This window comes from Herpailurus yagouaroundi, unplaced genomic scaffold (assembly GCF_014898765.1).
Source record: "Herpailurus yagouaroundi ecotype Mexico unplaced genomic scaffold, PumYag 182, whole genome shotgun sequence".
Classification (NCBI taxonomy): Eukaryota; Metazoa; Chordata; class Mammalia; order Carnivora; family Felidae; genus Herpailurus; species Herpailurus yagouaroundi.
Window position 1 is genome coordinate 37,543,714 of NW_024412413.1, and position 26,919 is coordinate 37,570,632.

Below are 26,919 nucleotides of genomic sequence, written 5' to 3' on the forward strand. Positions count from 1 at the left end.
CTCACAGCTGAAATTTACTAGGGCGGGGAGGACTTCGCACACCATCCTTATCGCCAAAGCAATGCATGGAGAAGAGCTGGAGAGGCAGTGAGAAGTGACAGATGCTACCACACCCTAGCTTGACTCAGGTCAACCATGACCACCGTGCCTCGGTCCGGGGAGCAGGGCGCTGCTTAGAGAAATGACAAGCACGGAAGGCCAGAGAGCGAGAAGGTGCCCAAGCGCATCGGCCTCCCCACAGCACCAGCCGACACGCGCTTTCCTGCGGCGACCATTGTGCGGGGGGAAGCCCGGACGAGGAAGAGCGCACCCCCTGCCCACACCTGCCCACCCCCAGCCTTGGCTTCTCAGGGGCGCTGGGACGGCCGCCAGCCCCAGCAGCCCGGGAGCGGCTTTGAGGGAGTCGTGTGTATCCGCGAGCGCGTGTGCGTGAGGAGGAGAGCAAAGACGTGATTACTTCAGAATTTATTTAAGGGCCGGTGGAAACCACTGCAGCAGCTTCCAGGGGAAGCCCTGGTTCCAGAGGAAGAGGAGGTGGCGGCTGCCAAGGAGGAGGAGGGGGGAGAGGCGGGGGAGGAGGAGCGGCGGCAGCGACAGCACGAGGCGAGTGAGGAGAGACGACGCTGTAGCGTCCGCACCGGCTCCCGGCAGGTTGGTCCCCCCCGGCCGACTGGTGCAAGCAACGAGGCTCGCCAAGAGGCTGGGAGGAGAGTCGGGTGTGGGGGGCCGACGGCTCGCCTCTCCGGAGAAGAGGCGCCTCTTTTGAGTTCGATGAGACGCCCTGGCGCGGAAACAGTCTGGGGGCCGGGAGACGACCTGTCGTGCTCCCCGCATCCCTGGGGAGTCGCTTCCCTTTAGCTTCCCAACTCTCGGCGTTAGCCATCAACTCCGGAGAGGCTCCGGGTGGGGGCATGGGTGGAGAACTTCTCTTCCAGATACTCCTCTCGCCTTTCCCCAAAGCTCGCGTTTGCAGGGACCCCCTCCGGGTGGCCTGCGAGGGGGGATGGTGGCCGGGGGGTGGGGGGGAGCGGCGCCGCTCGGTTAAGTTTCTGTGAGTCCAACCCAGTCCCCTGCTCCCGGCTCCCCGCCCCGGGTCACCAGCTGCACGCGGGAAGCCGAGGCTGCTCCGCCAAAGGGGCCGCTACTGCTTTAAGAGCCGCCTCCCCCTCTCCTCCCTTTGACAATGGTCTGAACCGAGCTCTGCTTCCCAAAGCAAAATTTGTAATATGCCATTTTTCCGATGGACGCTTCTCCTTTTGGCTGCTGACGGAGCCGCGGGAAGATGCCGGGCTGCTGCCACGCCACCCAGCCGGGGCACGTTCAGGGAGGGCGCCGGGGCACGCGAGTGTCTAAGCTGCCTTTCTCCTCCGGTTGCTAGGGAAATGGTCCAGGAGTGCCGGCTGTGAGCTTCCCCTCTCCTCAAGCCTGAGACTGCGGTTGTCATTGATCAACTGAAGAAGCAGGACCCGAAATTACAGACATTAGGTACCGAAACTGTGTTCGAGTTGCAAGGTGTCCATTCCGCCTTATTTGTTTATTTATTTATTTATTTATTTTTTACCACCCCCCTCCCCGGCCCCACCCCGCCCCCAGGGAAGATGAGATGCAAATTCCTCCTTGCCAATTACTGTTCCATACCTTTTGCTTTCCACCCCCATCCTCTCCCTTCTCCTGTTTCTCCACCTCCTCCCGACTTGGCTGTCTCTCGTTGGGCAAACCATACAGAATTTTAGTGTGGAAATTATGAAGTCAACTTCAGGGTGGTGGTGGGGGGGTGTGGCTGAGAGATAACTGTCCAGCTGTGTGGCGAGGGCTGGCTCCTGGCCATCTGTAAAAGCACTGGGGTAAAGAAAGTGCAAAATGCTTCCATTAGAGGTGGTCATAATATTTCCTGAGGACAAGGGATTTCAAAGAGTTAAATAGGAGGAGGAATATTCATGTAATGTAATCAGACAATGGCTAGGATTTCTCTCACTCCTTGTGGGTTAACTGAGGTGGAGCTGGGTTGGTTCTTAAGACTAAATCTTTGAAGAGGAAACTAACTACCCAGAATAATTGCATCTTTGCCTCTAGTCGGGTCTAAATCCCAATGATTTGCTTCAATAAAGTGATTCATTGACAGAAAAAAAAGCCTTTTGTAACATTGTCATATCTGAATAAGTACTTCTTGAGAGGCGTATATTACTAAGAAACACATTGGATCTTGAAAGCCCTTGGGTAACGACTCCAGTGGGCATTCAAAACTTTTATTTTGAAATCTGTGAGATCTGGAAGACAGTCAAGGTTACATACTAAGAGTAAGGGAGTTGCTTTTCCTGGTATAAAATTCTTCCAGCTAAATTTAAGCACTGGGACAATTAAACCAATCAGATTATTATTATTATTATTTTTTCCTTTCACAACAAAATAAACAATGTCTCTAACTAGGTCTTGAAACCTTAGGTAATTTCATGAACAGGCATCAACATCTAGAAGAGGATAACATAATTCATAAATTCAATTGGCTTTGGAGAGGGGTGCTGAAAAGGCAAATATCCAAGTGAGCTGTTAGGATGTCCTTCCTGGTTTTTCAGGAATTGTGTGGTACAATACAATTTTTAAGACTGAAAATGATTGTAAAAGTTAAAAGTGGTATAGGAAGATGGAGTACACTAGAGGGTAGACAGCCTTTGGAAGTTGCTTCAGATGTTGGCCATTCTACAATAGGGTGTTTAACTCTTACCTGGAATATATGATCTTAATACCCAAATATGCATTTAGAAACAGGTTGTATTTTGTTTTCAGGGTTATACAAGTATTTTGTCATTTATATAAGACAGGATAGGAGTTCTAGTGCCAGAAACTAAGCTAGTTCATGAAAGTGACCTTTAAATTTTTTAGAAAAAAAATTTTCTTCTAGTTTTGGTGAAAAGACTTTGGATTTGCTCATCTGGGTTGGTGAAGAAAAAGCAGATTAAGTCATCTATTTCCTAAGTAACTTTTGTATAGTTTAATTTCTCCCAATTGGATCTGAAGAGTTCAGAGTACCCACTGGAATTAAAACTTTAGGCCTAGAATTAGAATGAATCATAAAGGCAAAATATTCTGTCTGAAAAGGTTAATGTTGTTCACTTTATACAATAACTAAATAAATACTAGAATTTTTAATTGCCCTTTAGAATTTTACTGTGTTATCTCAGTCAGGTATTCTATTGAAGCCTTACAATGGGCTTGTTTTAAAAGAAAATCATGGATTCTCCCCCTCCCTTACAGAAGAGAATACTGAGGTTTTGAGAGGTGATGTGACTTGCTCTCCTTCCAACGCCTTAGTTGTGAAAGCAAATCAAGTTGAGTGAATTAATAGGCTAAGACCCTAAGTCCCTAAGCTACTTCTCATTGTAGCATCTCTGGACTGACTAAATCAGACACCAGCTTTTATACTGATATAAGAGCCCAAAGTTCGTGAATGTGTAATGTCCCATGGTGACACCAAGCCTTTGTTAGCACTAGGGTAGTGTATCCAGGAGGGCATTGTAGCTGAGGTAATCACCGCAGTTATGCTTTTCCTTGGAATTTCAAGTTTTTATGAGTAATTCAGAGTTAAGATGCACGAAGGGCTTTTTCCCAAGAAGGATATGATGTAAAATACGGATTTAAGAATGTTTAAGTAACCCTAAAATGTGAACCTTGTAAGTGTTCTGACACAAATTGTCACAGTGCTATCATTTCCTCTCCCAGTGTTTTGTTTTAACCTTAAATGTCAAAAAGAAACACATTGGCTCCTGCTAATGATTTCTCAGAATGACACAGCTGTTCAGTGTGTGGATTTTCATGCATGGCATGTGAACTAATTGTTTTTAATATTCAAATGTGTTGGAACATTTTTTTCCCCAATTCCTTCTCAATTAATGAAAAGAAGATGTATAGCAGTTAGAAACGAGTCTTCTTTCCATTTTTGTGATAGTGTTTCAAAAAATTCAAATTGAGAAAAATACAAAAAATACTATATTTTTATGTTAAGTGGTTAGCAATAGTAACAATGTGTGTGCGCACTCGCGTGTGCATTTAAATACATCTTATGTATCTATTCTTTTACTTATTTTAGGGTGAATAAGAAATTGAACAAGTCAATTCTTTTGCCCTCAGGTAGCCCAGTGTTTGGAGTGATGAGCAACAATTCAAACTATTATCTTGAATTATCCTACAATTCATCCCCCCCTTAAATTTTTATGTAGAATATCAGTCACAAGATACTTTCCTTTTATCTTTTAAAAAGTTTCTCCTAGTTTTCAGTGTGCCCTGACCAAATCATTCAGATAATTGAATTTATCTCCTCAATAACCCAATTTATATGAAGAATTGCATAAAAGTAATTAACTATTGACCTGTTAAGTCTTGACATTTTATTTGACTATATCACCAGAAATATTTTCCCTAAGGACAGGAATATATAGGCAGAAAAATGAATTGACCTTGCATTATAAAACCAAAGAATGCTCCAGGATCAACAGCAAAACCAGTATATCTCCACATCAGCCTTCTGCAAAACCAAGCCCTCTAATTAATAGCTCCTGGCCTCAGTACAACAACTGAAATTGAGATGGGTTTGATTCTTTTTCAAACATAAGATAGAAGGTAAAAGGGAAAATGAGATAATTTCTGATTTTTAAAATGCTATACAGTATATCAGTATATCTAAAAGTCTGTTGTCTATTTTAAATCAAATTAATAAATGATTTAAAAATATTCTAAGCAGTTCATTTATTTCATGACTGGAACCTTGTGATTAACAGCTGAGATGTGAAGTTACTACATTAGATAATGTAGTTTATGGTGTCTGTTTTGTGGAATATTTGAAAGAGTGTTAGCTTGTATTGTTTGGATGGAAAGCAGACAATGCAGTTCTCAGGAGACAAAGGAATACTAACGGTAATTAGGGGAATAATGACCTAAACAAACTTATGCACCTCAGTCTGTTTCATAAAGCCTCTATCAAATTTAGTCAATATCACTTTATCTACTTTATGTAGACTACCTTAATTTAGGTAGAGAGCACATAAAAGTAATAAAATGGGAGTTGTAAAGTCAAGAAACTATAAACTAGTTGGTATGCAAAAAAAATCTGTTGGTAAAATTAAAAAGTCAAAACTGATTATTATATAAAATGAATACTCAATTATTCATAGGTTTCCTAAATGAACGAGTGAATGTTAATTCCTTCAATTATTTAAGTCATTCAAAAATCATTTACTTCCTACCCATTAACAGCCAGACACTCTGCTTCCTTTTAACAATATAACAAATAAGGGTAAAATGGAGGTGTTAGCTATAAGAGATTTGTAAACTTACAGGTGAAGATCACTTATTAGTAAGTTGAATAACATATTACTATAAATTGAATTGGAGGAATAAATCATGAAAAAAACCCCAAATCTTTGAGAAGTAGGTGAAACCAAGTTGTATCTTGGGTAGAAGCTTTATAGATTATCAATGAAAGAGAAAGGATGTAGATTGGCCGAAGTCAATGAATCATATTTCATTGAGGTCAGAATATTTAGTTGGAGTTGGAACAGTGTGTAGGAGAAGAAAGAGACAATCAGACTAATGAGTTGCAGAGTTTGGTGAGTTGAGGGTCAAGTGGCATTATCGCAAATAGTTTCTTAGTACTAAGACTTCCCTCCCCTTTACTTCCTTTAAGCAATGATGTGTGAAGTGATGCCCACGATTAATGAGGACACCCCAATGAGCCAAAGGGGGTCCCAAAGCAGTGGCTCAGACTCAGACTCCCATTTTGAGCAGCTGATGGTGAATATGCTAGATGAAAGGGACCGTCTTCTAGACACCCTTCGGGAGACCCAAGAAAGCCTCTCACTTGCCCAGCAAAGACTGCAGGATGTCATCTATGACAGAGATTCGCTCCAGAGACAGCTCAATTCAGCCCTGCCACAGGTATGATTCCTGGTAATATTTGTCTTTCCTATTGCAATCACAAATGTGACAATACTTTGCTTTATTTCTATTCTTAGAATTATCTTTTTGCTTAAAATGTATGATATGTATGTTTTGGTGAGAAAAGCATAAGAATAGATTACTACTGGTTCACATAAAATCTTATCTTAAATTTGTAGTACTTTGGTGATGGTGGGTGTGAAGGCTGAGTTCCTATCAGGTCTTTCTTTTGAAAATTTTATCTGAATGTTTTGGTGGGTGTAGAAAAATCACCTGTTGATCAGCTTTCAATCACCCAAATTTGGGAATAGTTAGTTTTCTCTTTCTTGCTCTTTAAACAGTATTATGACATTTGGAAATATGTGTTTTCCATTTTCAGCTGTGTGGTCTGTCTTTGGAAATAATCATAGTTTGGAAGTCTGCTGTCTTTCTTTAAAAATGCCTAGCACCTGATCAAAAATTCTTGGAATTTTCAGTGTATTATACCCTCTTCTTCAAAAACATTTCAACCAGTTTCTTGAAAATATATTTTGGAAGTTAGAGAAAAGGCAAAAGTTCAGCCTTACTCTAACAAACTTAAAATTGTTAGATTAGCTATTTTTCAATATGTTTGTCAAGCATCTTATTTTATAGAAAAAGATATCATTTTAAGAATTTCAAGCTTATTTACATACAAAGTTAATACTGATACTCAATTTTCTTATTTAAGAATAGAATAATTGTGTTTGTTTTGGGTATGAGAAAAATTATAGAATATGAATGAGATTTTTAATAATCAACCCCAATACACTATATTTTTCTCTTAAATACAAATTTGATTGGCCCTCCACTTTAACGACAGTGTAGAAATGTTGACGAGTTGACCTCTCTCCATGAAGTTATGTCTTGTAGCAAATATCGTTTCATAAATATTGAAAATTATATAATCAAAGTTGATAAAATTCTAAACCCAGATGTACTATTAACTTGAAGTGTGTTGTTGAGATATTAAAGACTCTCAGAATGGAAAGGATCACCTAGAATCCTTTATCACATCCCCACTAGGTAACCCCATAACCCTATATGAAGAACTCTTGTTGTAGTCCTTTTTGTTTTCAGTTTGTCTTGTGTTAAGATGCAATACTGTTTTCTGTAACCCTCACCCGTTGGTACACCGGTTTATTTAATTACACAGAATGAGTTGATTCATCTCAAAAGACAGCTATCATATCTTTACCTAGAGTTATATTTTTCAGCTGTATTGAACATTTTGATTATAATAACATCTAAAATTTTAAGTTTTTTTAAAATTGTTTAATGTTTATTTATTTTTGACAGAGACAGAGACAGAGTGTGAGCAGGGGAGGGGCAGAGAGAGAGGGAGACACAGAATCTGAAACAGGCTCCAGGCTCTGAGCTGTCAGCACAGAGCTCGACGTGGGGCTCAAACTCATGAACCATGAGATTATGACCTGAGTCAAAGTTGGACGCCCAACCCACTGAGCCACCCAGGCACCCCTAAAATTTTAAGTTTTGGATTTGAATTATATTGGTCTGCAATCTCTTATCTCAACACTCTGGGGCTAGTGTGTTTCAGAGTTCAGAATTTTCTTGACTTTTTTGTAAGTATATGATGTATATTATGGAAAACTAGATGCATTCTGGGAAGCACCCTATAATTCTACGTTTTCATATCTGAAAAGAATTATATGAATATTCCTATTGCATGGAAAAAATAAAGACCATAAATCTCTCACGTTAGTACAGCTTTAGTTTTGTACCTATCAAGTTTGCAACACACTTACAAATAAAATATCAGTTTTCAGAGTATATGGGTTTTGGAATTATAGGTTAGGGATTATGAACCTGTATATTCAGATGGACATAGTCCCAAAGTCTTTTGTGAATACTTTGACGCTTTTCTTGTTGTTGATTTACATCTTACTATTCTATGTATTTGAGTAATGCCTGCAATTCACAGGTCCTTAAAGACAGTGATGGTCCTATAATATTTTTAAAGTAAATTTTAAATAATCTAATCTGTAACTTAAGCGCTCTGGGTATCCTGCAAGCAACAGAGGAATATTCTTCTTTAACTGGTATCTTTGAATATTTTTGACTTTTTTGTAAGCAATGTGCCTGCACTGTTTAGTGGCATTGCATTGGATATTTAGCTGGAAGGAGAAAATGACTACTATAAATGTGTGTTTTGAGGCAGAATAAAGCATGTAAAATTGAAAACTACTACAATAACATAAAAATGAAAATTATTTTAACAAACATGGGATAGAATTCAAAGCAGAGTCAATCAAACTTTATGACACACTATGTTTTATATAATACTTTTAGGTGTTGGTGATTTGATGCTTTGCTTTAGTCACTTTCTCTCAGAACATTCCTTTATGAACAAACGTAGCGATGATTTTAACAATCCTAACCATATAAAGTATTTTGTAGCCATAGTGTTTAGTTTTTCATCACTTGATTGGGCGTAACTGTGTTTAAAGAGTACTTATAATTGCACATCACCAGGCCTGGTGTTTCTAACCTTCACACTCAATTTTCTACCTTTCTTATGCACAGATGAATTTAAATGTTCCATAGAACCTCAGATTCAACATGCCCCAAACTCAGTCATCCTCTGCCTCCCATTCCCCACCCAAATCTGGGTGCTCTATCTCCTCACCCAGACACCTGACAGTCCTAAATACAATCATCATTTATCCATATTGTTTTTAATCTTCTAAATAATTCTCAAATCTCTCTATATTTTTTTTGTTTTTTTGTTTGTTTTTGTTTTTGCACCTGGTCCCAAACTTCTTTGTTTTTACATCTCCTAACATTTCCACTTTAGCAAATGCGTCATGCCATGTGTTTGAATAATATTGCTCTGCTTGCAGGATCTCCATAAGCTTCAGGCTTTCCCGGTCTCTCCTTTGTACATATTCATCTCTATGCCCATAATGTTTTTCCTCAATGTCTTTGCTTCACGTCTAAACTTAGCTAAGACTTTATCTCTTCCAGGAAGGCTTCTCTGAACCCCCAGGTACATTTCCTCTGTGCTCCTTAGCCTTATAATTTCCCATATTATCATTAAATTATCTGTGTATATGCCTGTTTCCCAACCTGGACTATATGCTTCTTCAGAACAGGAGCATATCTTAATCCTCTAACCCTGTGAACCAGTGGAGTACCAGGTCTGGAGTGAGGGCTTTTAAAGTAAAATCAGAACTAAATGCATATTCATTTGGATGGAGAAGTAGCAATAAACTTGATACAGGAAGATCTAGTTTGTATTGTGGCTCTTCTGTGCATCATCAACTTGAGTCAGGACTTCAGGTTTCCAGGCTATAAAAATCAGTTCATACTAATACTTCACAGGGTAGTCTGTGATGATTAAAGAAAATAATATAAGTAAAAACTAATTAATTTGCAATGTATAAATATAAAAAGGCTTGCATTTGTTTTGTCTCCAATGCCAAAAGATAAATTAATTTCTGTATATGTATGGAGCGTTAGAATAATTTACTAGGAATATTAATCAAATAGTTTTAAAATTTTTGAGTACGGGACAGATATTTGTCAATTACTAATATGCTTATTAAGAATATTTACAGGAAAGGTAAGAGGAGGTAAGAGGAGTGAACTTTCCATTATAAAAAGTCCATTTTATATATATATATATAATTTATATAAAAATATATGTATATTTAGTTTATATTTACATATTTTTATTTACAGTATTAAAATATTACTATAATATATTATTTATATTATATTTTTATATTTATTTATATTATTTATATATAGATATATACATATATATTATACATAAAATATATTAGTTCTTCATTTAGCATATATTGAGGATCTTCTGTGTATTATTAACTAGTTACATATATTTGAAAAGGGGATAAAGGAGAAAAGGCACATTATTTGGCTCCCAGAGAACTTAGGAAATAAATTTGCTTAGAAACAATATATAAACGAACCCAAGTTAATATAGTACCAGAAGATTGTACAAGTATTGAAAAAATTTTGAGCTATAATCTAGGCATATGATTAAATATAGAAACTTTCACGTGTAAAGTGATATTAAGGAGGTCTTTTTAAGAAAATGTTGGAAATAATTCAAATATATTCTGTGTGGAGTTGTAGAGTTGTGCATAGGGCCCTCTCAAAGACTTTTGGGGGGTTAAAGTTCAGCCTATGCTCTTCTTTCTAGTCTAGGCCTGAGGTTCCTAATTTGCACAAAGGAGACAGATTAACTAGCAGCATGCCTGAGTTTTGTTTTTATTTTTTGAAAGACTATATAGGAATCAAATAAGGAGAATAACTGAAAGATTTGTTTGTCAAAGGGTTGTAGTGTAGGAATGAAATTTTATATACTGGCAGTGGAGGAATATGACCTGTTAACAATAGGAGTTTGTACACAGTATGATCAGTAGAATTTTGAGTGAACTGGTGACATGATGAGGTAATGATGAAGGAATATTACTCTGCCATTTTGATTTAGGATGGATTACATAATGTACTCATTAGCTATCTATCGCTGTGTAGCTGTGTAGAAAGACAAATACCGTATGATTTCACTCATATGTGGAGTGTAAGAAACAAAACAAATGAGGAAAGGGGAAAAAAGAGACAGGCAAACCAAGAAACAGACTCTTAACTATACAGAACAAACTAATAGTTACTGGAAGGAAGGTAGGTGGGGGGATGGGTAAAATAGGTGATGGGGATTAATGTGTGAGCTTGTTGTGATGAACATCAGGTGTTGTATGGAAGTGGTGAATCACTACATTATACACCTAAAACTAATAGAACTGTATGTTAACTAACTGGAATGTTAATAAGAACACTTAAACAATAAATAAAATTATGCTATGTAACAAACAACACGAAATCTCAGTGTAAAACCTCATGTAAAATTTTGGATTTATGGAATTCAGCTGATCTTGACTTAGACTGGTTGATCTTGCCTGGGCTCATTTACGCCCAGTTTATGGTTAGCCCAATTTATGGTTAGCTGAAGGTTGGCTCAGTTAGCTGTATGTTAAGTGGCTATTGTTTGAATTAGGATGGTCTTGGCTGGACCAACTGGGGCCATTCATCTCTATGTATGTGTGTAATCCTGCAATAGGCTAGCCCTGGCAAGTTCTCATGGTCGTGGAAGAGGAGTAAGAGCAAAGAAGAAACAAGCAAGTGGTTTTTAAGCTTCTGGTTGAGTCTTATTTTGGTAAAAGTTATGGCCAAGCCCAGAGACAGAGTGGAAGGCAATACATAATTACATGGCAAAATTACAGGAGGTGATGAAGCATAAGGACCACCACGGTAACTGGTCTATCACAAATATAAGCTAAAAGGGTCATTTGGGCCATTATTATGTTAGGGAGAGCTTATTGTGATAATGTAATAATTCTGGTGGGTTGTGGGAATTTGAAATAGGATTGTGCAACTTAAATCTAAGAAAGACAATAGAAATGTAAAGAATGTTGGGGAGAAAGGATGGACAAAGACTGGTAATGAACTGAATGGCAAAGACTTGGAAGTTGAGTCAGAAGATCTGAATTTGAATTGGAGTTCTTCCACTTATTAGCTGAGGGACCATTGGTAAGTAACTTGACTTCTCTGAAACTCTATTTCCTTAATTCAAAGGAGGGATGATATCCTCTCTTGGGAGTGGTTAAAAGGAGGCATGTATATATTCTTCAGAAACCTTGAACATTTAAAAATGTCAGGAGCCATTTTTCATTAATTGGTTTGTGCTAGTAGTTTACTCTGAGAGGAATTAAGTTAAAGGAAGCTACTTATGGAGAGCAGGAATATGTTTATATTTTGACATTTTAAAATGCAAAATATTTAAGTGACACTTATGGAGAGTCACTTTTATTCTGGAGACAGACTACCTCCTAGGTATCTTTGTGGCTTGCAACGTACTAGCTCAGTGACTCTGGTTAAAGTAGTTAATTCAAATAATGATAGACCTACCTCATAGGATTATTATGAGGAATAAATGACCTGGAACATGTCAAATGATCAATTCAATGCCTCACAGATAGTACATGCTCAATAAATGTTAAATGCCGCTATTGATGCTGTTATTATTACTATAGATATTATCATCATTATCCTTAGCCAACCTTAACTGCATAATTTTGCTGGGTAATAATGAACACCAGCACGAATTGAAAGCACTAAAACGCCGTACTCTCTGCAATCTTTATCAAATTTTGGAAGTCCTTTGATTTATCTTTTTTTTTTTTAAAAAAAAATCTTAACTACACTCTTCTAAATGGCTTCCCCCAATTTTCCACTTCCTCAATGACCAGTTTCACATGTCCCTTGATTGAGTCAAACAACATCCCTTCTTATTCTACTGAGAAGATAATATCTGGATTGAACTCTTTCCTTCTCAATGAAACCTAATGGTAGTGCACTAAGCATTTTATCCCTTGCTCTGTCAAAGATGCTACATCTTTTGCTGCCTCCTATTATAGTTATTCTATTTTCTTAATGTGCTTTTCTTTCTTCCAGTTAGTTATTTTTCCCCTGGCCAAATGAAATGGTGTTCACAAGCAGCCTTTGTTTCTCATGATTTAGATCTCCTTATTTATACGTCTTTCTTAACCTTTATTTTCAGACGTCTATCATCACCATTTTCTTAAAAATACACTTCGGCATGCCATCACTGGATACAGATTTTGCAAATCTAGTGATCCTCTTTCATTGTCATGCTCCTTGGCATCTCTGTGCCAAGCACTGCTATTAATTATTTCATCTTACAATTCCCGTGTCCTTAATTCTTTACAACCATTCCTTTCCTAGATTACTAGTTTTGATGTCCTCTAATAACGATTCTCTTCCCACATATCCCTGTACACTTATTTATTCCATACTCACCTTCATTTACTTGTGTTCTCCAATCTTAAGCATTGCCCTTTTTGCTTAAGGCTAGTGCCTGCCTCTAGATCTTTGATGTCCCCTTCTCATGTCCTTTTGATTGTTTTTTTGTCTCTACTATCTTCAATCTTTCTTGCTCCATCAGTTGGCTTTTTTGTAACATATTCAAATCAATTTCTTAAAAGTAAAAGTACAACAGTACCCACAAAAGAGTTGCTTAACACTGTGTCTCCGCTTAGCCACCAGTCTATCTTTTCTTTTCCTGTAACTTTATTTCCCAACTTGCCTGTTCTCACTGTCTCAATTTCTTCATTTTCTATTCACCTTTGAGCAACTGAAGTCTGGCTTTCCCTCAGATTCCCTGCTCAAAATGATGTAATCAGCAGCCAAGTGATGGATGCAATAGGTCTGTTTTATTAAAATTCACCGCAAAATTTGACCCTGTGATGACTCCCTTCTCAAAGAGCAAAACAAAACAAACTAAAAAGCCAAACACCTCACACTGTTAACTTGTATGATACCACACTATCTTGGTTTTTAAACATTTTTGACTTTTTCCTCCCCATTTCCTTTTCTGTGAATCCATTCCTTAAATGTTAAATAATAAAGATATGATGGGGGCACCTAGGTGGCTTGGTCAATTAAGTGTCCAACTCTTGGTTTTCGCTCAGGTCATGATCTCACAGTTTATGAGTTCAAGCCCCGCATAGGGCTCTGGGCTGACAGTGCGAAGCCTAATTGAGATTCTCTCTCTCCCTCTCTCTCTTTACCCTCCCTGCTTATGCTGTCTGTCCCTCTCTCTCTCATCCAAAATAAATAAATAAACCTAAAAAAAAGATATAATGAATAATAACAATAGCTAATATTTCTAAACACTCCCACTAGGCTAGGCAGTGTTTTATTTAAGTATTCAGATATTAAAATGGGGGTCTTTCTGTCTTTCTCTTTGAAGGGAGGCTAAATAAGTGAGGTGTAACTATATGCAGAAAGTACTAGGACATAACCCAACTAATAAGTCCAACGTTAGTTCAAACTCCATTTTAAGTCTCAACAAAGGTTGAGGTGGTAAAGCTAGAAGAGAGACTGGATTGTTTTGGAGAGCTGTTGGTTTGTTGTACACAATCTACCATTCCATGTAGGTGGGATGGGGTGATTACCATTCAGTTGAACCAAGTGAGAGGAACTTCAGGGCAGACACTTATGAGAACTTGATGTATTTCCTCCAGAAGCCAAAGGATATAGTCTGAAGTCTAAAAGCCACAGCTGTGGCTGGAGATGCCCCTGCCTCTATAATAGATTAGAAAGTCACATGGTAGGAAAGCTTCAAGTCCTCTAATGTCAGAATAAAGGTTGGTAATATTTTGAAGCCCAGGTCCCAGGTGGTGAATAATGAGAGAGAAATTGGAGGATTGATTTCAAAGGACAAACAGAGCTAGTCAAATAAAACTGGGGAAGACAGATTCTTTGAGAAAGCCATGAACCTGCCCCAGAAGAAGGGTCATTGATTGTGTATTTGCCATTCAGAAAGCCCTGAACACACATGACAATTGTGTCAGCCACATTCCACTGTGATCTTTCATTCCAATTTCACTTTCCTAGGGTCTGACTCTGGAAGGGTCAGGAATTGTTGCTGTGAATGTAGGCTATCAGCATGAAGGAGACTACCTTGTCCCACCCTCCATTGTAGACTTTAAAGCTTGAAACAAGCCTGAGCTAAGTGAAAGTGTGAGCTTTAGGCAGGACAGAAGCTTGGGGCTTTGTATATTATATAGTCCTATATGGAATGAGACTATGAAATTGTTAGACTACTTAATTCCCAAACAAAAGGATAGATAGCTTATTTTCTAAGCATGAGCAGAAAAGCTAAGACACCCACCTGAAATTTTATTTGGGGTTCATTTCTTCACCTGAGGAAATCAGGAGACACAGAAATGTTGATTTCTGAATCCAGCTCCTTCATTAAACTGGTTAGATGTATCATCTCAGTTAATCCTCAAAACATTCCAATGAGGTCGTTATTATTATTATTCCCATTTTACAGATGATACAACCGAGGCACAGAGAGGTTAAGTAACTTGTTCAACACCACACAGTTGGTAAGTGGTACTCACCAGGATTTTGTTCATGGCTTACTTTTGTTTCACTCTGAGCCATCTCCTTCATCTCATTATGCTCATTAGATATAAAGAAACCTTTCTCGAAACCTTCTTTATGAGACATGGGCCATTGAAAGTATTTCTCATGACTACTCCTAAGTTTTTAATAAGGCAAACATTATGATTTAAATATGAAAAGATTATTAGAGTTCATATAATTATACACACAATTATTTAAGAATCTCAGTTCTTCGTATTTATAAATTTACCTTTTAATGTATTAAGCATACTTCATAGCCCATCATCTACTTTTTATAAGCAAGAGTGTATGGGTTGCATGGAAAAGTATTTAACCAGAAATTATAGTACGTGGGTTTCATTTTCAACTTTGTGAAACCCCGTGACACAGAAAAACCAGTGAACTTCTGAGGCTTCTTGTTTACTTACATGTAAACGGGTAATTCTGGTTCCCTCTAATATGTTGAATACTTTTGTTAATTTCAAATGATTATAAGGGTATAGACTTCAGCTTTATTGATTTAATAATCACAATTTAATAAACAATTGCTATTTATTTTTATTTAATTTTTATTTGAGGGGGGGCACCCAAGCTAGGGAGATGGGTAAAGGGAGAGAGAGAGAAAAAAATTTTAAGCAGGCTCTGCACTGAGTGCAGAGCCTGATGTGGGGCTCGATCCCATGACTCTGGGATCATGACCTGAGCCAATATCAAGAGTTGTATGTTCAACTGACTGAGCCACCCAGGTGCCCCAAACAATTGTTTTTTATACGACAAATATTTTAGGGCTTACCCTGTGTGAGGTTCTATGCTTACAGTATAGTGTTGCTGATAACTATGCTTTATTTTAAAACTTGACTAACCATGAGTCCTAGGAATGTATTGTAACAAGAAGGTAATGTCTACAATCCACTGGATATCATGTTCATTAGTAAATTCTTTGAAATGAGAGTTATTTCTAGTGGCTCCATTGCCTTTTATCCTCTAATGTAATGAACCGTCCATGTTCCTTGAAAAGGGCAGTCCCTCTTTTGTGTTCTAGAAATCACCCCCTCTTCCTATTTCAGGACAAAACGTTTCCCCTCTTTTTCCTACATCATTAAAAAAAAATTCTATTACCAACTCACCTAACCAAGTTACCAACCCATTTCTTTCCCTTTACAGCAAAAGTTTAAAAAAATTGTCTACAATCATTATTTCTCATTTCTCTCTTCCTGTTTTCTCCATTTTCTCTTGAATCTACTCTAGCTGGGCATTTACCGCAAAAACTTCTAACCTGCTTTGTGAACAATACCTGTAATCTCCATAGTGCTAAATGCATTGGTCAATTCTCAGTCTCATTCCTGTTTATCAGCTGTATTACATACTTTGGGTCTCTTCTTTTTTGAAACACTTGCTTCATTTGGCTCTAGTGCAGTGCATTTGCCTGCTTTTCCTCCTATCTCTTTGGTCACTCCTCAGTCTTTTTTGTTAGTCATTCTTAATCTTCCTGACCTATTAATGCTTGATTATTCCAGGATTCAGTTCCTGTACTTTTTCTCTTTCCATCTTGGGCTAATACCAGTGATGATTTCTCCTATCTCCTAGCTTTATGTATTATCTAACTATTGATGACTTCAGAGTTGACCTCCCAAACCCAGACATTCCCATGACCTTCAGACTCCTATTGTCAAATGTAGAAATTAAACATGTCTCAAACTGAGTTCATGATCTTCACTTACTCTTCTGCATCTAAATTAATAGCAACGTCAGTCTTCTTTTGGCTTAGGCGAAACCTTAATGTTTTATTTCTTTCACATTCTGTATTCCATCCAGCAGTGAAGTGTCTCTATTTTATCTTTAAAATATATGTAGACTTGAACCACAATAATCACTTCTACAACTCCATCCTAGTCAGTCACCATCTCTTACCTGGATTAGACAGTATTTTCCTTTCTCCTTGCTCATGTCTGTACCTCATTAATCTATTGCTAACATAACAACAAGAAAGATCCTGATTCTTATAAAAGGTAAGTCAAGTTTTGTTTCATATCTGCTCAAGTGTCTGAAATGCCTCCCCTTCTCAATGTAAATGCCCAGGTCTTTAAATTGGACTAAAGTTCTAACAGCCCCCTCCCCTTTTTCTGTCTGATAGCATCTCCTGTAGTTTTCTAGCTCATCCACTCTACTCCCACTATCCTGGTGTCCTTGCTGTTCAACATGTCAGGCATTCAACTGTGTTAGGGTCTTCGCACTGGTGTTCCTTAGGCCTGGAAAGTTGTCCCCCAGACAGCTATGTGACTGGCTCTTTCGACTCTTTAGGGCTTTACTCAGATACCACTTTCTCAGTGAGGCCCTACCTGAGCAATGTATTTTAAATTAAAATAGCTCCCTCCTTAATATTTCCAATCCCTCTTCTCTGCTTTTTCTTCCTAGCACTTATCACCATCCAACACAGTGTATACTTTATTTATTTATTTATTTTTGCCTTATTTTTTATGTCTTTCTTCCTCCACTAGATTCTGTTCCATGAAACCCGGGAACTCTTTTCTAATGATTTACAGCTGTATTATCTGCCCACAACAGTATCTGGCACTTAGTTATTGTTCAAAAATACTAAACAATGAAATGAAAACAAAAGTCATTCTTTTGCTTATTGAACACATTCTCTGTGGTATCTAGTTTGTGCTTATTTGGCAAGTCTCATACAGTCATAAAGAATTACATATACTGATAGAACAGGAAAACAAATACAATTTATACAGTATTATGGCTAAAGTGTTTATAACACTAAAGTCATAGTATATATGAGGCTGGTGTTGATATTACACCTCAAAGGTCCTTCTAGAATGAAGTGGGTTTTATATCAAAAGATTGTGGCATTTTTAAAATATTTTATAAATCAGAGCAAGGAGATCAGAATGTAAATGGCTTGCTTTGAAGGTATGAACAAAAGATATTAGTCCAAGGCTTTTTTTACTTCAAATTCCACTTTTTTCACATTTTCATGTTCTTTTATAGGGAATTTATTTCTTAAATTAAACCAGCTTTCATGAAAGAAATGATGTGGAGAGCTGTGCAATGTCATAATACTACTACCATGATTTGAAAACTATATACAAGTTTTATTTCATGGAAACAGAAAAATAAAAGAATATTTTGGTTAATTTTTATTTTTTCACAGTTTATCTTTTAATTACTGATTTTCTATTTCTTTCTCTCTCTCTCTCTCTCTCTCTCTCTCTCTCTCTTATTCTCTCAGAAGGAATTATATCAACAGAAAAACAGCTGTTAGTATTCTCAAGATGAATTTCTAACTTGAGTTTTCCAATCAATTTTATGGTATAATTAGGTGTGCTTAATACTAGCATGCATATGATTCATTTGTTTTTATTGATCTTTGAAGAAAAACTCTAGGTTCAGTAACAGAGACCTTGAAATTTACAGTTTACTTTTTCTTGGTCTTTTTCCTTCAGGACCTTATAGCTTAAGGCTAGATAGCAACCATTACAATGTTCTAGTTAGGGAAAAGAGAGAGAGTTTAGAACTGTAGTTGAGAATGCTTTCCAAACATGACTTTCACACTCTAGTTAATTATATCACACATTTTTGCATCCATTTCTGCAATTTAATTGGTTTAGCTCTCTATTAGCTTATATGTCACAGATCTTAGTGGGCACCTAAAATTTGTTGTCTGATTACTTAACAATCATAAAGATTACGTGAATAATTCTTAGTGAAGATTAGTAGATCGAAGGGAAATAGTGCTTGAATTTAAATTATTCTTTGCATTGCAATTGAGTTTGTGACTCTAATTTTTTTTTAATACAGTTCTACTAATTTCCCCCAAGTGTGACAGAATTTATTGAGTGAGATTTTGAATGATTGGTACTTTCTTCCTTGGGCCTTGAATTAGGACAAATTTTCCCCAAAATGGAACTTTTACATCCTTTTTTGCTTCCCAAGAAGTGAGATCCTTGATAGCAGAACTTGGAATAGGTGCTGTAGGAACAAGGTAAATATTCCTCTTAAGTCTCCCTCCCAGGAGATAGATCTAGAGGTGTCAGATTGCCTGCAAAGGCAGGTGTGAGGATTGACACTAGATCCTAAGGTATTTGGCCTAAAATGAAGATTTCTGCTTTGCAACACTACTTTGCCTGCAAGCCCATGTTCATTTTGATGTTAATTAAAGGAAATTGTTCAACCATGGATGTGAGCAAGTAGAATTTGGCACTATTTGTCTTATGTTCAACTAATTTTCCTGTTTTGTTATTACTTATGATTCTCTTTTTATGCCCACTTTTAGGATAATCTGCTTCAATTAAAGTATATAATATTTTGGCTCAATTTATTATATATTTATGCTAGGGCTTAGAACATGCATTTATGTTTTGGTGACTTACAAAAGATCATTAATTGATGAGCTTTAAAAAATAGTGGTCATTAATTTAAAAGTTTTTCATGATAAAATCTTACCTAATAATCTATTTTTAAGATAAAGGAGAAAAATCAGTTCCAAATGATAGGGAGATTATTTTATCTTTGTTAATTTTGTATATGGAAAACATTATTTAGTGATATTTATACAAATGTCATTTAGAAAATTCTGTTAGTTAATTGCCTGGTCTATTCTGTCATCAAAATATAGTCCTATGAACTATATTCAATATATACAAAATAATCCATGGCAGTTGATATTGCTTGAGTTAGAAGAAATTTATCAATTAATATCTTTTTAGTAGAAAAGATTTGATGTCTGAAATCAGAGTTTTTAGTAACTATGTTAGGTAAATTTAATTTTTCTTCTAAAACTTTAACTTCAATTTACAGCTCTAAGTCTAAAATTCTATGTTGGTACGATCACAAATTTTATCTCTTACTATGATGTAGATTCTCTATTTCTCCCCTCAATTCTATTAATTTTTACATGTTTTGAGACTCTTATTAGTTGAATTCTACTTTATCATTATTCTGTTTTCATGGTCAATTGAAAATCATCATGAAATGATTACCTTTATTCCTAAACAGGCATTTTCTCATAGATTCTGCTTTGTCTGATTTTAATTGTACGATAGAAGATTTCTTTTTTGCTAGTCTGTACTGTACACATTTATCTATCCTTTTACTATCACTGTGTCTGTGTTTCTTTTTTTTTTTTTTAATTTTTTTTTCAACGTTTATTTATTTTTGGGACAGAGAAAGACAGAGCATGAACAGGGGAGGGGCAGAGAGAGAGAGGGAGACACAGAATCGGAAACAGGCTCCAGGCTCTGAGCCACCAGCCCAGAGCCCGATGCGGGGCTCGAACTCCGGGACCGCGAGATCGTGACCTGGCTGAAGTCGGACGCTTAACCGACTGCGCCACCCAGGCGCCCCTGTGTCTGTGTTTCTATGTGCATTATTCACAGAGAGCAAATTTTATTTTTGAGTTTGACAGTCTTTCTTTTTTGGTCTCTTTATATTGACCATAATTACTTGAATGTTTGTGCCAAATATACTGTCTTACTAAGGGCTCTTTTCCTTTTCTGTTTTGTGTTGCTTTTATTAACCTTTCATGCTTAACTTTTGAATTGATTGAATATATATTTTTGTTGTACAATTTCCCCCTCTATTGTTCTGGCAGTTTCATATTCTTTTGCTATTCTTTTAACAGTTAACACATAAACTGTGATGTGCATTCTCACTATACCAAAATGTAATGTTTAATGTGTACTATTCCTGCCATCTATTCCCATGTGTGTGATGTGAAAGATATTATTTTGTAGATTTATACAGGCAATATTCCTTTAAATTTATTCACACATTTACCATTTGTGTTACTAATTCCTCTTTCTGGATATTGAATCTTCCATTTGAGATCATTTTTCTTCTTTCTGAAGAACAACCTTCAATATTTCCATAAGCGTAGTCTACAGATGAATAATTTCTCAGCTTAAGACTTTCTGAAAATGTCTTTATTTCATCTTTATTCCTGAAGGATGTTTTCACTGGATATAGAATTTTAAATTAGTTGTTATTACTTTTGGCATTCTTTTTTGTTTTGTTTTGTTTTAAGTTTATTTATTTTGAGAGAGAGAGAGGAGGAGGGGCAAAGAGAGAGAATTCCAAGCAGCCTCTGCACTGCCAGTGCAGAGCTCGATGATGCCGGGCCCAAACTCATGAACTGTGAGTCATGACCTGAGCCGAAATCAAGAATCAGCTGCTTAACTGGCTGAGCCACCCAGGTTCCCCTTTCCTTTGGCATTCTTTACATGCCATTTTATTCTGACCATCATTCTTGCTATTGAGCAGACAGTTGTGAATTTAATTATTGCCTCTTTGAGGGTAAATTTCTTTTGTTGTTTTCTGTTTTGAGGGAAAGCATGAACAGGGGAGAGGGGCGGGGGGGGAGAGAGAGAGAATCTTAAGCAGGATCCACCTTCAGCACAGAGCCTGCTGGGGGCTTGATCCCAAGACCTTGGGATCATGATCTGAGCTGAAATCAAGAGTCAGCTGCTCAACTGAATGAGTCACCCAGGAGCCCTGGTTTTTGTTTTTATTTTTGGTTTCCTTGAATAATTCTTTTTTTAAAGAAGTTTTAGTATCATGTGCTTAATATGTATTTTTTAAATTCTTTTTTTGCTTTGTATTCAGAGGGATTATTGACATTGTAACTCAATGCCCTTTATTAGGTAGGAACATTTTTACTCATTTTAAAAATTCAGTTACATTCCATCTTTCCTCTCATTCTAGAATTCTACTTGTTTATTAATCTCATTTTATTCTCTCTTTTATACTCTTTTCTGTATTTTCTATTCCTTTATTTCTCTGTGATTTTTAGAATTTGTTTTTGTATCCACCCTTTGGTTCACTAATTTTCTCTACTGTATCTTATTTGATGTTAACTTATTTATCTGGTTCTTTATTGTGTTTATTGTCCCTTCTGATTTTACAATTTCATTTGTTTGTATGTAAATTTTTAGCTTTCTGTGAAGTTTTACAAACTCGTCTTTTATCACTTTGAACACTGTAAGTATAGTTATGTTAAGTCTTTTAGATAACTTCAAAGTTTGGGACTCCTGTGGTCTGTTTCTGTTGTTTACTATTTGTATTATCGTTTATTCTTATTTTCTTGTAATCTCATGTGTATGGTTATTTTTGACTGTGTGGCAGACATTTCATTTATAAAGTTGTGGAAGTCATTTTAGTTCTAGAATTATATTATCTTCCTACAGGGAGAACATGTATTTATTCTGGCCAGGTGCCTAGGAAAATAGCAATCCTCATTCACCTTTATTCAAATAATTCCTGGGGTGACCCATCATCCAGGGATATTCCCTCTAGGGACCCATCATCCAGGGATATTTCAGAGTCTCAACTTCAAATGAGGAGGATTTCCTAGGGCCCCTTCATCTTATCAGAACTTGACTCCAACTCCTGTCCCTCTAGTCCTATGAAACAGTCACATGTGCTGAGCTAGTCCCTTTAAAACTAGGGGAAAGGCAGATCTAAATGTCTGGGACCTAACTTTTCCCCTGATCCCAAATACTCAATTTTTTACTATCTTTCTATATTAGGTCATACATGAATACAAAATAAAATATAGATATAAAGAAATATGTATAGATAGATATATCTCCAGTGTTTTTAGTTTTCCTTATCAAGAGAAGTAGTCCAAATTGCACAGTCTGACATTACCAGAAACAGAAGTCCAAGAGCTTTAATGAGTACAATAAATGTAATTAATTGAAAAGAGAGCTGAAAGCAATTTTCTTAAAATAAACATGCTAATTTCTGTGAAAAAATTAAGCAATTATCTTTCTTAATTCATTTTCTAGTATACTCCTAGTCTTGTTATATATTCCTGGTAGGCTTCTGGATGTCAGTAACTGTTTCAACAGTGTTGAAAAATAATCTTTCCTCCAGCATTTCCTCCTTCAAATACATCTCCTCACAGCTGCAAAAGTCTCTATTTAAAATGCAAATCTGACTTTGCCACTCCTTTCTTAAAATGCTTCCATGTCCACAAAAATCAAAGCAAAACAACAACAAAAACATTATTAGAACAAAAACATACACTGAAATAGGGCACTATTTCAGCAAGGTCACAGAAGAAAAGATGATTACACAAAAATTGATTGAGGTGACTGATGACTAAACCAATATTTATGATGATATGTGATAGAAATATAACAATGATAGAAGTATGTACCTAATGAACAAAAGCAAGGAGACCAGAACAATGGAATGGGGGAAGAGAAGAAGCATTTGTTGGTCATGTATTATACATGTATAATCATGTATTACATTAGTTGCCACCTTCGAATATCTTATTTTATCCTCAGAAGAGTCCTGAGATCAATCTCTTTAATTCTACATAGACATAGTAAAATGAAATCTCAGGAAAGTATGTTTCCTACTGTCAGATTACTGGTAAATGTCAAAAGCAGGATTTAAATTCAAGTTTCTCTAATTTTATTTTATTTCATTTTATTTTATATTTTATTTTACTTTTTTATGGTATGTAAGGGCACTTAACATGAGATATACCCTGGTAATTTTTTTTAACTGCACAGTCAGTATTGTTAACTATAGGCACAAAGTTGTATAGCAAATCTCTAGAACTTATCCATCTTGCATAACTGAAACTTTGTAGTATTGCACCTTTAAAATGAAACTTCTCTTATAGCACTTAAGATTATAGAGTCAAAGATAGTCAAAGATAGTTTTTTAAAAAAAAACATTATCTATATTTCCTTATTTAGCAAAATCAGGAAAATAATTGTATGATTTTTGCCCAAACTATAAAATTGCTTTAAGCTGTATTTTTGATTAATTACATTTATTGTACCCTATTCTTGCTCTTTTCCCATACTGAACTTGCCCATCTGTGTTAACATAAAACTGGTATGCATTTTTTTTTTTTTTTTACTTAAGATGTTGTCCATAATTGCATTCGGGGTTGCAGGTAAGTATTCGGCACCTATTTAAATGCAATGTTTAATATATTTGAATGTTTGTATCATTTATATATTCACCATTTATCCATTTATTCCTATAAATAGGAAGATACTTCATTTTGATTTCATCCATTGGCTTAATAGAATGTAACTTTAGTCAACCTTCTCAGAAAGGTATTTGAGTGTTGGCATGTTTTCTGAACACTGAACATATAGGGCAGTGTCTATTGATTTAATATAAGGTCAAACTTCATGTTATATCTGCCTATTTCCTTATGTCATGCCATTGCACAGGTTTTGTAATTTGCTTTCATGTTTTCATTGTGTTTTCTTGTTTAAAAGTTTTTACAACTGATCTTCATGCATCCCTGCACCACTAGCTCTTCAAGTGGTAACTACAACCAGAAACAGAAATGACAGCCTCTGTCTGAGAGTTTTTGTACCAGATACAGTTCTAAGGACTTTACATGTCTATGTAAATATGTTATATATGTTAAATAACAAATTTAATTTGAACCACCACAATATGGAGTAGAGGTACTGTAATTATACCCCTTTTACAGCTAAGGAAATTAACATGGAGCATGTTCCCAGGCTACAAAGGTAGTATATGGTAGACTTTCAGTTCTCATCATGATGGTCTAATTTCTGAACTGGACTGATACACAACTCTTAAAACCATTTCAAACTTATATATTTTTAAACTCACTGATATGTCTTAAAAGGAAAGGTTGAGAAGTTTTTCACATAAGATACTAGCAAAATAAAGCCCTTTTGTGAAACTTGAGACCCTGAACTCTACAAGACTCCAGGCCTTGATGCACAAAGAGAAGCATTGCCTGTGAAATTTTAAGTTTAGATTTCAAGTTACGTCAACGTCTTGAACCTCTCTGTGCCTCCCAGTTCTTCGTTTTTGAAAAATTAGTGAGGTTCATATCCGTAGCCAATAAAAAGTCAGCAAAAAAAGGACTGAAAGTATTTCACATTGTTATGTGGAACAATGGAAAAGGAAACTGGAAAGTTACAGCTCGAGTTTCAATCCTTCCAGACAGACCAGAGATAGCCTTCTTTTAACTGCTGGGATCAGATAGGAAAAGAAAAAAGGGAGAGGAAAGAGAAGAAAGCATTTTTGAGCAGCCAGCACCAGGCCAACAGAGCAGCATCCAAAGACAGACTTCTGAAGGCAAAGAGTGTATTTCACCTGAGCTTTGTAGCAGTGGTGACAGTGACGTTAGCATATGGAAGTGGTGGTAATCAGAGTGGCAGTATCAGGATGGCAGGAGACCCAGAGAAGTAATGGCTTAAGCCAAGACTGTTGACTCTTTTTTGTTATCATTAAAGAGTACCTTTGAGCACTGAACAATGTCACTGTGCTTTAAAAAAATAAATGGCATGTATTTCTTCTCTTGATAGTTAGAAACTTTTCAGAAGCCAAGCCTGTATCTAATTCAACTTTGTATTTCTAACACTGTGCATCATGTAAATATTGTAAATTTCCTGCAAATTTTTGGTAAAGTAGGATGGGCAAAAGTCAGTTTCAATGAGTTTAAGAGAAAATGAATAGGGGCGCCTGGATGGCGAGCCCTGCGTCAGGCTCTGGGCTGATGGCTCGGAGCCTGGAGCCTGTTTCCGATTCTGTGTCTCCCTCTCTCTCTGCCCCTCCCCCCGTTCATGCTCTGTCTCTCTCTGTCCCCCCAAAAATAAATAAACGTTGAAAAAAATTAAAAAAAAAGAGAAAATGAATAGGGTAGAATTAGAGATTTCAAGTATAAGGAGATGTTTCAAGGAATTTTGCTATAAATAGGAAGATATAAACAGGTGATGGGGAAGTGGAATCAAAAGAAATAATTTATTTCTTTTCCTTCCAGACAGAGTAACAGGATGTTTTTATGCTGATGGATGCTGATGAGAATAATCTCCATGAATTTGTGATGTATAAAGTTGGGGTGGGGGATGACTTCCTGGATTAGGTCTTTAAGGAGGTGGAAAGGGAAGATAATGAGAATGGTTTCAGTAAGAGAATACCTATTTTTTTGTATGCTAGTAACTGAGATACGTCGGTAGAGGTATTGGTAAGTGGACAGATGTGATTAGGAAGTCTGTGAATGTTCTCTGCTGGTTGCTTCCGTTTTCTCAGTGCAGTAGGGAGCAGGGCATAAGTTCAGAGTGATTATGGGAAAGAAGTTGGACGTTTGAGGATAGAAGATATGAAATAGTTTCCTAAGAGTGTGAAAGAAAAAATGAATTACAATACAGAGTACACTCTAATTGTGGAAAAGTATTAACAACCCTCTTAAGATTTGTTATAGCATCCGTTATTTACCTATTGTCTTTTTGCTTTGTGTATCTATGCTTTCTTCTCTTTTCTTTCTTTTTAAAAAAATTTTTTTAACGTTTTATTTTATTATTGAGAGACAGAGCATGAGCATGGAAGGGGCAGAGAGAGGAGACACAGAATCTGAAGCAGGCTCCAGGCTCTGAGCTGTTAGCACAGAGCCTGATGCGGGGCTCGAACTCAAACCACGAGATCATGACCTGGGCTGAAGTCGGATGCTTAACTGACTGAGCCACGCGAGCACCCCTCTTTTCTTTCTTGATTAAAAGATTCAAAAGGTTATCTGTTTCTTTTCAATTAACTATTGTTTGGATTGTCAGCTGTTTAATTTTTTTCCTTATTCATTCATTTATTTATGATTTTAAAATGATTTATTTTTGTAAGTTTATATTCCTTTTTCTATGAGTTGCATGTTTAATTCACATATTTTCAGTATTTATTCTTCATTAATATGAGTATTAAGGCTTTTTTCCCCCTGAGAACTGTTTGGTTCTCTCCATTAGGTTCAGATATATATGGTATTTAAGATATTCTGTAGTTTTTAAAATATTAAATAATTGATGAAAATTTTTGATTTTTAGGTGATGGGATATTTTTAGCTTGTTTTCTAATTATTATTTCTATCTGTATTGCATTGTGATCAGAAAATGTGGTCTCGGGGCGCCTGGGTGGCGCAGTCGGTTAAGCGTCCGACTTCAGCCAGGTCACGATCTCGCGCTCCGTGAGTTCGAGCCCCGCGTC

The 26,919-nt window shown here is 36.6% G+C and overlaps 1 protein-coding gene across 15 annotated transcripts in view; it reads left to right on the forward strand.

Annotated features, from left to right (window-relative positions):
• Window positions 1-537: 537 nt before the first annotated feature.
• PPFIA2 (PPFI scaffold protein A2) overlaps window positions 538-26,919 on the forward strand; it is a 478,162-nt gene continuing 451,780 nt past the window's right edge. For 6 of the 15 annotated variants that reach the window (XM_040491322.1, XM_040491323.1, XM_040491324.1 and 3 more), the window contains exons 1-2: window positions 1,058-1,485; window positions 5,678-5,928. In XM_040491322.1, coding sequence (XP_040347256.1) covers window positions 5,680-5,928 — 249 coding nt within the window. In that variant the 5' untranslated portion in view covers window positions 1,058-1,485; window positions 5,678-5,679. Of the gene's footprint in view, window positions 652-1,054; window positions 1,486-5,677; window positions 5,929-26,919 lie in introns of those variants that run through there. The other 9 variants (XM_040491318.1, XM_040491315.1, XM_040491317.1 and 6 more) reach the window with 3 other exon arrangements.